The following is a 12,984-nucleotide window of genomic DNA, read 5'->3' as shown; positions in this document are numbered from 1 at the left end:
GCGACTAAAAAGCTTTGAACCGGTTCAAGGAACGAAAACGAAAACCGGGAACTTTTTGTATTTTACAGGGAACAGAAACGAAACCGGAAACGTTATTATTTTTTATGTTCTGGAACAGGAACACTTGTTTAAAAATAATGGTAACCGGTTAATACCGGTTAATACCGGTTAATACCGTTCCTCAAACTAAAAAGAAATAGTAATGATTTTCCTGTGCACGTTACCATGACGGCTAAGGTTCACGTCCTGTGTAGCATCAGACATTCGCTGACTGAATGGAGAGAGGGATTACAAAGTCTCCACTCCACATCTTAAATAAGAGAAACCACTATCATACAAAAAGGGCGATTTTACATTGCATCACTGTTAGACATTGCAGAGAAGGACGTTTAAAGCGCACCGAGAATTTTCTTCCTGACAGGAACGAAATGAACCGTTCCGGGAACAGTATTTTTTTTGTTCTAACCGGTTCGGGAACGTCAATTTGTTGGTGGAACTCGTAACCGGAAACGTTATAATTCCGTTTCTGTTCGGAACGAACTGTTTGGAAAAAAAATAGCAGTTCAAAGCCCTGCTAAAAAGGCAATTATTCTGTAAGCCAAGAGCCAAGTCTATATCTGATTTGAACCGTACAGTAAGTTTGACTCAAAACTCAAGGAACCTCCACATTTCCCTCTTTTGTTTTAGCTGCAGCTGCCTCTTTCATGTGCCCTTTAAGGGTGACGCACAGGCTTAAGGCTGACAAATATTATGATCGATATGCCCGCTGTAGCATAGGCAGCAGACCGGGGGGAAGAGCAGGCCGTCTGGTCTGCTGCGTCACTTATCAGAGCTGGACTGGGGGGAGAAATAGGGCCCGGGCACTTCTGGCTTAAAGGGCCCGGGCACTTTTGGCTTAAACGACCCGGGCACTTTTGGCTTAAAGGGGCCCCTCATGGGGGAGAAATGGGGCCCGGGCACTTTTGGCTTAAAGGGCCCGGGCACTTTTGGCTTATAGGGCCCGGGCACTTTTGGCTTATAGGGCCCGGGCACTTCTGGCTTAAAGGGCCCGGGCACTTTTGGCTTAAAGGGGCCCCTCATATTTAGTGGCGCATAACTGACTCACTTGTGGGCCCTGCACCCTCGTGGGCTACTATTTTCAGATATGTAAAAAAAAAAAAAAAAAAAAAAATAGGGGCCCATGAGGGTGCAGGGCCCACCGGGTATGCCAGATGGCACGGTATGCCAGATGGCCAGTACGGCCCTGTTTCTTATCAATATCTACTGCTTGGCTGGAGTCTAGTCAGAAGTAGGTCAACCCATTTCTCTGCCGGAGAAGAAGTTTTGAGCTGGCCAGCATCTCCCAGTCATGCCCTCCAGACACCAACAGCAGCAGCCTTCTCGTTTATCTAGCAAAACACATCCTTGATGTGGTAATCAGTATGTGGCACTGTGAGCAAAAAAAAAACATGATTATTAAAACGACTGAATTCAGTTTCCAGAGTAAATAGCTGATATGAATCTGCTAAAATAAAGCAACACAATACAACTCCCTCACACAACTGTGAAATCAGCCTGTGTGCTCATATTTAACTATTAAATAACTGCAACGTTAATTGATTTTTGAGGATATATTGATTTAGGATTCGTTTTATACCTTTTCAATGTTCCTTTTGTTTTTTGCGGAATACATTGATTAACATGCTTTCTTTTTAAATCTTGGCACACATATCGGAAAACGTCCCAATCTTGACACTGGTCAAATCAACATGTTAGAGCCGGTGCGACTCCTCGTCCAAATGTTTGCTGTGCACTCCAGCCCCTGTGGAGCGTGACAAACAAACCCCAGCGGTGCTGTTAGGGATTACGTTGACAATTTTATATATATATATACGTACGTATATATATATATATATAAATATATATCAGACACACACACACACTCACTGTCACTCTGTCTCTCTGTCTCTCTCTCTCTCTCTCTCTCTCTCTCTCTCTCTCTCTCAAACACACACACACAAATACACACTCACACAAAACCTTTCAGTTGTGTTAGCCGAGCTGAAATCATTTGGGTGACCTCAGCGCGGTGTTGTGTAGTGCCATGAGGCTAGGTTAGCGCGGTGTTGTGTAGTGCCATGAGGCTAGGTTAGCGCGGTGTTGTGTAGTGCCATGAGGCTAGGTTAGCGTGTAGCTCTATTTTAAATCTGTGGTGTGTGAACCGGCCGCCTCTTGTGTTGACGAGTGACTCAGGGCAGCTCTGGGCTAAACTAAGACAAGGACATACATGACATGCTAGCCAACAGGCGCTCGACGGGACAAATACTACAGTACCACCCAGCAGTACTGGCACCCTTGGAGTTGAAGTACATAATGGGAAATATCTTCAGACCACAAATAATAAGGTCAACCATGATTTTACTATTCGATAGCTTGTGTTTGATACAAAGCAGCAAAATGATTCAACAACATTCAAAACTATGAGAGAAAAAAATAGAAAAAGGTAAAGCCTCCGGTGTCACTGGTTTTGAAAACCAATTTGACTCAAATGCAGTAAATACCGCTGGATTCCAATACCGCTGGATTCCAATACCGCTGGATTCCTATACTACTGGATGGGGCTGTAGTGTGCGTGCGTGCGTGTGTGTGTGCGTGCGTGCGTGCGTGTGTGCGCACGCACACAAGCCAAGCAATCCTGTTGGTTTATACAATCCCAGGAAAAAGTTTGTACACCCTTTGAAATTTCTTACATTTTTGTCTAAATTGATCATAAAACATGGTCGGATCTTCCCGGAAATCTCAAGAGGGAACAATCAGAGTCTGCTTTAATTAATTCCACCCAAAAATTTACATGTTATCATATTTTTATTGGTCATAAGGCCATAATATTCACAGGAGAGCAGGGCATAAGTAAGTACACCCTTGCATTAAGTAGGTTTTAACCCTCAGTTAGTTGCAATATAATCAACCAGACTTGTCCTGTAGTTGCAGATCAGATTAACAAAACAATTTGTTTGTATCTTGTCTCCCTCTTCTTTAGATAACTACCTCTCGTCAGCAAGGTTTGTGGGATGTCTGGAGTGCATAGCTTTCTTGACTTCATGCCATTTAATCTCAATTGTTTTTTGTCAGGGCTTTGACTGGGCTATTTCAGAATGTGTATTTCATTATTATGAAGCCATTCATAATGATTTGCTTCTAAAGTATGGGTTGTTGTCACATTGCAGGACCCATACTCTTGTGTGCTTCAACTGTGTGACAGACTACCTCACGTTTTTTCTGTAAAATATCACAATAAACTTGAGTTCATTGTTCCACTGATAATAGCAAACTGTCAAGGGCCTGAGGCAGCAAGGTAGCCGCATATAATGATGCTCCCGCCACCATACTCAGAAGAGGAGATGTAACCAAGAATAGCTAAAAATGGGATTCATTCTGCCAATCTAAAATTAATGGAGTTTCTGTCCAAAAAAATATTGCTGCACCTTTGAGGTTTGCGAAAAAGCATTTATATGCTTCATAGAATTACTGCAAAATATTCTGTAGACCAACGCTGAAACCAAAGTTGAATTGTTCAGGGGAACACACAATGTCATGTTTGGAGGAGAACTGGAGAACCACACCTTCCCCAAAACATCATCTCCGCCTTTGAGTATGGTGGCGGGAGCATCATTATATGCGGCTACCTTGCTGCCTCAGGCCCTTTTGAGTTTGCTATCATCAGTGGAACAATGAACTCAGAAGTTTATCGTGATATTTTACAGAAAAAAGTGAGGTAGTTTGTCACACAGTTGAAGCACACAAGAGGATGGGTGCTGAAATGTGACAACAACCCATACTTTAGAAGCCAATCGACTTTAGAATGGCTTCATAATAATGAAATACACATTCTGGAATAGCCCAGTCAAAGGCCTGACAAAAACAATTGAGATTACATGGCATGAAGTCAAGAAAGCTATGCACTCCAGACATCCCACAAACCTTGCTGACGAGAGGCAGTTTTCTAAAGAAGAAGGAGACCAGATATATCCAGATTGTTTTGTTAATCTGATCTGCAACTACAGGAAACATCTGGTTGAGGTTATTGTGACTAACTTAGGGTTAAAACCTATTGAATGCAAGGGTGTACTTACTTATGCCTTGCTGTCCTGTGAATGTTTACATCTTATGGCCAATGAAAATATGACAACTTGTAAATGTTTGGGTTGAATTAGCTAAAGCAGACTCTTGTTGTTCCTTCTTGTGATTTCCGGGAAGATCAGACCATGTTTTATGACCAATTTTGACAGACGGGTAAGAAATTTCAAAGGGTGTACAAACTTTTTCCTGGGACTGTATGTGAGGAGGTCATTGTGCATTGGCCCACTTTTTAGGGTGTACTGAGTCATTTTTTGTCTGACATACAAATGTGGTTCAAGTTTGCTGTCTTGGCACATGCACTCAGGCCCTTGACAGGGGGGGACAAAGGGGTCAGTTATCCCGGGCCCCAGAAAAGGGAGGGCCCCAGAATTGGGACCGCATTACAATATATGAATTGGGGAAGGGGTCTTTTCAGATGGCTTTGTCCCCGGGCCCAGCAAAAGCTGTCAACGGCCCTGCATGCGCTCTAAATTAAATGAAGTAAAAATAAAAACAAAGTGACATGGGTGTGAAAGTAGAAAATGTGACCAGCCAAGCGTAATTCATAGTTGAGCTTTAAGACGCTAACATGCCTTCAGGCTTCTGTACTGATTGGACTGTACAGTACAAAATCCCCCTATATAATATAATACCAGACTGCTGCTAACCTACATACAGCCACAGTCAAGGTATGAAAGTCGCCCAGGATATAACATATGCATGTGCAGCCATGCGTGTGATTTGAGTTCATCCTCGACATGAGGCAGGCAGCACAATCAGGGTTGCCAGATGAGGCGGATGATTTCCAGCCCAAAAATGCTCAAAACCCGCCTGGAAGCACTACCTCCTGACCAATTCTATTGGTTTCTATGGCCAAAAATTGGGCAGGTTTTCCTGTGAAATGCCATTTTTACCCGCAGACGGCCATCCTAAGCAGCCCAATTGGGCGGGAAACAGACCAATCTGGCAACACTGAGCCCAGTCTCCCATGATTCTGTCTGTATGCTGCCAGCTGTACTATACGTCAGCAGCAGAGTTGTAGGTCACAGCAGCACTACTCCTCCATAATGTGCGCATCTGTGAGTTTGAGGTTGAAAAAAAAAACCTTTTGGGAAAGAAAAGAACGACAAAAGAAAAACAGTTTCTCCAACCCCATTAAGCAGGAAGACAACGCCATTTGTCATATTAAGAGTCCCGAGTGGCCTGGATTTGGTTGGCTGCCCGCCCTGCCTTGCCTTCCATCTCTCCCTCGTCATCTTTCTCCTCACCTATTCCTACTCTTGTTCTTTTTTTCTTTTTCACTTAATTTTCCATTTCATTTATTGTTTATTTGACAGGGACAGTGCACAACATACAGTATAATTGAGCCAGATTATAGCCATAAGGCTAATTTCCATCTGTCTACTGTATATCTTTATCTCTCCCCTATGTATTTTATTTTGTTTTAATGTCTCTTTTAGTTATTTCCTTAAGTTCATAACTTTGGGTCTTAGCCAAAGCCATTTGGCTTATGGCAAAATATTTGCAGAGCAGCAGGAACTGGGTTGGAATACCAGAGACTCCAACACAACGAGGGTGGAATGTTCTGCCTGACTGACTGAGAGTGTGAAAATAAGAACGATTGACGTCTAGAGAAAGCAGTGGTTTTAAAAAAGGAGATGCTGACAGCAGACAAGAGAGAGCCCAATAGGGGTACCTCAGTTTCACTGTCATTCCGTGACTCCAACTAGCTACACTCCCCCACGTCTGTGCCCTCGCTTAGGATTGCCAGATTCAGGACGTTTTGTCATCCAATTGGCTTGTTAAAGGGACACTGTGTGAGATTTTTAGTTGTTTATTTCCAGAATTCATGCTGCCCATTCATTAATGTTACCTTTTTCATGAATACTTACCACCACCATCAAATTCTAAGTATTCATTATGACTGGAAAAAAATTACTTTTCTTACATGAAAAGGGGGATCTTCTCCATGGTCCGCCATTTTGAATTTCCCAAAATAGCCATTTTTAGCTGCAAAAATGACTCTTTTTGGACCATACTAAAAAATGTTGTTTATTACTTAGTAAACTTTCATGTAAAGATCAAATTTGGCAATAGGCAGCCCAGTGTCAATGAGCAGCATAGTTGCAGTACCTTTTTTGACCATTTCCTGCACAGTGTCCCTTTAAGGGTGAAAATATATGGCACTGGACAAGTTTTTTGTATTGAATTGCCACACATTTTTTAAAAAAATCAGTTTAAATTGTGCAGGAATTAGCTCCATACATTTATTGGACGCGTTTAATGAGCATTTGGACTAGAAAATGTCACATCTGGCAACCTTGCCCCCGCTATGTGTAGTAGGCCATGATGGTGCCTCGCTTCTCCTCCTTAAAGGCGCACTGTGTAGGATTGTGGCCAGAGCTATTGCACCTGTGCTGCCTGTTGCCAAAATGGATCTTTTCATGAATATTTACATATGTGGGGCAATGACCCATAGAGAACAACATAGAGAACAACACACACACACGGGAACCAAAGAGTAACCTGCGGCATTGAATGTGTTAATACTGTATGTAACCACCTTTGTTTGCAGTGGTCAACCAAGCATGCTCTGTATACTTCCTGTGCACTTTGTATCTGCTAGTTATGTTGACTGAGATTATGTGTTCGTTTGAAAGTCGCTTGGGTTAAAAAATCGTCTGCCAAGATGCAATGTAATGTAATAAGGGGTTTTTTTTCTCTACAGTGGTTATGTGTCAAACAGACCGTTATAAAAGCACACCGTTATAATTACCATTGGATATTGATGTCATGACACTGTACTGTATGCCCCTTATCCTATTTAACTGCTGGGGATGTGTGTTTATTGTATTTCTCACTCACCTCTCCAACTGTTCACATGTCAAATTGTAAATGTGCTGTATGAGACACTGTGAAAAGAAGCTGCGAGACATGGCAATGTTTTCTCCAGTGGAACTGCTCCTGATATTGATCAGTTTGACAAAATTTCATATTTTTCTGCCATATGTTGGTAAACTCAGCATAGCAGGCATACTGTGCATGTTGTCAGTTGTGTCTGTCACTGTATTGACGGTCTTGTTACATTTCATGTTCCGTAATACTCTACTAGCATACACTAAGATAGTGATGATGCAACTAACAGTTACCTCTCTTGGGCTCTCTCTCCCCCTTTCTCTCTCTCTCTCTCTCTCTCTCTCTCTCTCTCTCTCTCTCTCTCTCTCTCTCTCTCTCTCTCTCTGTTTTTTTTCACTTTTCTTTCTCTCTCTCTCTCTCTCTCTCTCTCTCTCTCTCTCTCTCTCTCTCTCTCTCTCTCTCTCTCTCTTTCTCTCTCTCTCTCTAGTGTGGCAAAGCTGCTGAGAACTTTGACAAGTTCTTCACGCGCACGCAGCCTCAGCTGACCCCGCCAGACGAGCTGGTCATCGCCAACATCGACCAGGCCGAGTTCGCCGGCTTCAGCTTCATCAACCCCCAATACGTCCCCCCCAACATGACGGGAGAGCCGGCAGAGTAGACCTGACCCACAGCTACAGTACACCCTCCTAGACAACAACATTTAATAACCTTTAACCCCTTCCTTCCTTCCCTCACAATTTAACCTCAAAAACTAAAAAAAGCCAAATCTTTTTTCCATATTGTGAAATTTGGAGCATTTGTTTTTTTTTGGCAGATCAATCAACCCCCCTTGTGTTTTTTTTTCTGTTGGCCAGTTTTCAGAGTATTTACCCTTGATCGTTTATTTCATTTATGACAATACATACTACAAATATGTATATGAATGACCCAGATATTTTATGTGGTACACTTCAAGAACATTACAGATGTGTACTATTATTATTATTATTGTTATTATTGTTTTTTTTTTTTATTATTGTTATTAACAATATTAGTTGCCACCTGCGGTTTTCCGTTTTCCCTTACCTGCCAAATAGCACAGCTGCCATGTGGTGATAGGAGAGCTAACGCTAACGCTAACCAAAACCAGACGGTGCTTCCTCATGCTATCCTCCTTAGCTGTAAGCACAGCAGTCTTCCCATGTTGCACAGCATTACATTTATACCAAGGGGCAATATAGGTCATGGCTGGGGAATCTGCTGACCTGTCCCTCAACATCGCTCTTCTCGAGTGTTGAGTCTACATCTTAATGCTCAAACATTTCTTGCTGATCGTTGATTGTTCTTTACTTTCTCCTACCTACGCCATACTTTTAACCAGGGCTCTAAATTAACACCAGCCAACTGGCCAAATGCTGGTGAAAATTTCAGTTTGGCTGGTAGAAGAGACCAACTTGCTAGCCACTTTGACCCATTAGTGAGTGTGTGTTTGGCTAGTAACATTCACGTCTATTGCCATTTTGGCTGGTAATGAAAAAAAGTTAATTCAGAGCCTTACTTGTAACCCTATACGATAGATCCTAATGATGCTTTAGCCGACTCGGAGGGGGTCTTTTGAGAACAAAGCATGTACGTATGGGTGAGAAATCTGGCAGCCTTCAGTAGCAACAGTAGGGCGTGACGTCATGCTATAGGATGATGATGGTCATGTGGGCACCAAATGTGAAGCGTGCTAAACATGCGATTGCATTTGCATCTGAATTTCATATCGTTTTCGTGTAGGAACGGGGCCTGATTTTACACCACTGACATGCTAAGCTGTTTACTCAGTTACCTACATTATGTGGCCAGTCGTGTCCATTATTAAGCCAGTATTGGTCAAAGTTCATCAAATGCGGTCGTCCTTTGGGCACATATTGTGATGCCTGGCCACTTCATAGGAATACGCATCTTATTATAATGACAAAAATGGTCCACGGAGCCTGTGGGTTGTTTACAAATAGATACGATAGACCACTTTACATATTACAGGAAGTCACTGTGTACTCAGTTTTAGGACCTTTTTATCGTAGCAAATCTCTCAGCATAACAGTCGTGAGGAGTTAAGTAGTATGTAGACACACTCCTGTTGTTATCGATGATACCACAAAGGAAGGTTGTTGGGTAAAAGAAATGAAGTTTTTCAGAGAATGAAGTTTTGTGCTACCTATTAGCATATCTTGAATTTTTTTCGGTACAAACCATGCCAACAGCATGCAAACCAAGTATTATTACATTGTTTTATGGAAATATGTGGATTTTTTTTGTTTTCTTTCTGTTTACGATTTTTTTGATTTTAGATTTACATGTGTAATTCTACTCTAATGTGATGTCTTTGCTTTTCCAGTAGGCATAACTGATGCCACTGTAATGCCAAGCAGTGAATGAATTAATATTTTGTAAATAATAATATAATGAGTTATTTAATAATAGGAAGCATAACATGCAGTTTTTATACCAACCAACTGAATGTGCTTTTATTACATTAGGTAGTTGAGAATATTTGTATGTGCGATATCAATAACCCACACACACCAACTCGACTTTGTTATGATATAACTGGTGGGCCGGTGGTCCGCCATCTTAAATAAGTCTTCAGACTGTCTACACTCACTCATCAAGACTTTAAATGACTTTATTCGATTAACATCACTGACGTTTTTTTTTTTCATATGTTTTTTTGTTTTGTTTTTTGTTTGTTTTTTTTTGTTGTTTTTTGTTTGGAGAGAAAAACAGCCATGTCTCTGGTCTCTCTCTCTCACACACACACACACAGCCATGTCTCTGGTCTCACACACACACACACACACACACACACACACACACACACACACACACACACACACACACACACACACACACAGCCATGTCTCTGGTCTCTCTCTCTCACACACACACACACACACACACACACACACACACACACACACACACACACACACACACACACACACACACACACACACACAGCCATGTCTCTGGTCTCTCAGCTGCAGAGTGTGATATCATCTGAATGCCTTTGTTTGTTTGGCTGCGCTGTTCTTGTCCTTGTGTGTGTGGGTGTGTGTCGGTGTGTGTGCGCGCATGCGTGCGTGTGTGTGCGAACAGGTGTGCATCTATTTCTTCTCTTCCTGGATGCATGTGGGGATCCGTGAATAATGATGCACGTGGTGAAAAATAACTCTCTGCATGATGGGTATAGTACCTGGACGTTGGCGTTTTCCAGCATGGTCTAAATGTTGCAAACGAAGAAGAATAACAACTATTTCAGTGGGAGGTTCACATCCCGACTTAACTCAAAGGGTATGGTGACCTACCCACCGTACTCTTTCATTTTAGCAGATGTCATTGATGTGCGAATGCACATGCGTGCATGCGCGTGTGTGTATATATATGCTGTATATATACAGGCTTATTTGTCATTTTTTCCTCCTGTTTCCCGTACGTTTTAAACAGAAGGACTGTCACAATCACAGCTGATCAGAAGCTTCACAATGGCAAGACTTTTTTTTTCAGTCAAATTCACATTTCAAGTCAGTTTGTAATCCATTGCACCATCAAAAATCTCTTTATCAAGTAGGCTCATGTGAATCAGTATGATAATCGAACACTGATAACGTTCTACCGTAGTCCTGTCTCTTGTTATTTCATGCATGACAACAGTCTCAACAACAACTGAACAACAGTTTGCATCCCACACTGTAAAAATGACAAGGGTCCTACATAGAAGAACCTTCAGTTGCCAGCATGGAGCAACCCGTAAATGAGTGAGTGTACATACAGTTCAGTATCCCGAATATGATCAGGATATTAAGTATCCCGAATTTGCGTTTGAGCATATAAACACGTCAGTATACCGAATAAGCCCTTATTCGGGATACTGAGAAATCGGGATATGCTAGGTGGAGTATTCCGACAGAAGCTGGGATACTGCCGCATGTAAACACCTTATTCCGGATACTGGGGCTTCCCCTAGAACGCTGTCGTTGGTATCCAGGCTACAGGCATTTGAAGAGAATTCTACAACGGCCAAGAATGTTGACTGGGATATTGCGTTCTGTGCTCATATAAACACCTTATCCCGAATATGATCATAACCGGGATATGCCTCATATTCGGGATACTGAACTGCATGTATACGCACTCATTGTTCTCTGGTGAACCTAATAGGTGATTAGAAGGGTTTCAGAAACGGTCCTCTGAGGACCTTTAGGGTTTCCCCCACAGTAGCGAACAGAAGAACTCCTAAAGGGTCTTTGGGGTGGACCTCGTTAGCGGAACCTCTACACATTCTTTCTTTGCCTATTTTCCACTGCCGAGTGGGCACGTCACAGCTCAATCGTAACGCAAAAATTGGCGACCGTCGAGTTACGCTGTGTCAAGCTGTAGTCCTACCAGAAAACCGGCAGTGGAACAATAGGCATTTGAGGAACCTTGGCGTTCTCTCAAGGACCTCTACATACTGTAGTAGGTTCTTCAGGGGGTTCTCCCAAGAACCCTATAGGTTACTGTGATGGAGTGACCATCACTAGGGTTGTGGGTGTGTTCTGACTGTCACGCCAATGAGCCTGGCTCTTTGGTGTAGCGGTCAGAGCCCCGGTTTACAACCCCAGAAAGTCTGGGTTTGAGTCCCAGCGGGGCAACTCTACTCCCCTTTGCTACAGTTACCAAGGAGACATGAGCACTGTAGGTTCCGCCATAGTGGCCGAGTGCAATATTACAGTGTTGCTAGGGAGCAGCTATTGTTAGTTACTGTCGTCTCTCTAGTTTCTCTCTTTAGCATCTCACTCCTGAAAGCCACTCTTATTATTAACCAGTGCCAAACCAAGACAGCAGACAGAGCCCAACAATAGCAGTGTTGCACTAACTGAAGTCACAATCTTTATATTGACTTACAGTGTCCATTCTTTAACGTCGTCGTCGTCACTCCACCTGAGTGGGGTGGGGGTGGGGGTGGGGGTGAGGAAGAGCTCTGCTAGCTAACGGAGCACGTCCACCGGTAATGGCATCCATCTTGTTTGCAGACCACTGGCACAACGCAAGTACTTCAGGCCCCCCTACAAGCTACCAAGAATGGGCCCCTGAACGAAAAAAGAGTGCCTAATATCATGTAGAGGGGTCTTGTTTCTTCAAGTCAAGGACCCGTGTGGGCCCCCCGCCTCGTACTGTATGGGCCCCCCTGCCTCGTATACTTTACGCCCCTGCTGCAGACCCCCATGGCTAGATGGTACTGCCTACCTGCCTGCCTGCCTGCCTGGTTGTTGTTATTTCAATGGAGGCTCAGGTGGTGCTGATTGCATTGCATGTGAGGTGGCAAGATCTTATTATTATCTCCTTAAAAATAGTTTTTGTTTTAGCGTTCTTGTCTCTCATGAATATGATGATGATGTCCCACCCTAACGTGTGTTCTCCAACCTGCCTATCAAACCTTCCTGTGCCTCTACTCTGTTATTGACCATCTGAATGAGTTGAGTTGAGTGTGTGAGTGTGTGAGTGAGTGTGTGAAATGTTGTGGGTGTGGGGAGGGTGGTGGTGGTGTGATGATGAAGGACCTCAGAGGTGTCAATCCCAGTTGCACAAAGTTTAAAGCCATCCGCCACCAGGACTGCATTAGTTGTTTGCCAGTTAGCAACTTCAGTAGTTGCCAATGGGAAATTTCATTGCAAACAACAAAGTAGGCAATGTAGTTAGCAACTATGGTTTCGAGAAATGCACCCGGCCCAGGATTTCAACACCTCTGAAGGGCCCCTTTTATGAGGGACTTGAGTATTGGAATGTAATACGCGTGACGCTCCCACCGTCTCGTCTCTCTTGCCCTCCTCTCTCCCTACCTCTCTCTCTCTCTTGTCTTAGTGCCTATCCAAATGATTGATCCTAACTTGTCAAGTAGCTTTTCCCCTATAAGAATACCCAATTGATCATTCATCCAAATATTTTCTCCAAAAGCAGATTAATTACTGTACTTCTCTTGGTTGTCAGTCTGATTATCAGTCATTATTTAATTAATTAACT

General features: G+C 43.0%; 1 protein-coding gene across 1 annotated transcript in view; it reads left to right on the top strand.

Moving 5' to 3' along the window:
• Window positions 1-9,437, top strand: part of LOC134446826 (protein kinase C alpha type-like) — a 289,331-nt gene extending 279,894 nt beyond the window's left edge. The window contains exon 17 of the mRNA XM_063196121.1: window positions 7,442-9,437. Coding sequence (XP_063052191.1) covers window positions 7,442-7,612 — 171 coding nt within the window. The 3' untranslated portion in view covers window positions 7,613-9,437. The remainder of the gene's footprint in view (window positions 1-7,441) is intronic.
• The last annotated feature ends 3,547 nt before the right edge of the window (window positions 9,438-12,984 follow it).

This window comes from Engraulis encrasicolus, chromosome 1, assembly GCF_034702125.1.
Source record: "Engraulis encrasicolus isolate BLACKSEA-1 chromosome 1, IST_EnEncr_1.0, whole genome shotgun sequence".
In the NCBI taxonomy this organism is placed as follows: domain Eukaryota; kingdom Metazoa; phylum Chordata; class Actinopteri; order Clupeiformes; family Engraulidae; genus Engraulis; species Engraulis encrasicolus.
The sequence above is the reverse complement of the archived record's forward strand: the minus strand, read 5'-3'. Positions and strand labels throughout refer to the sequence as shown.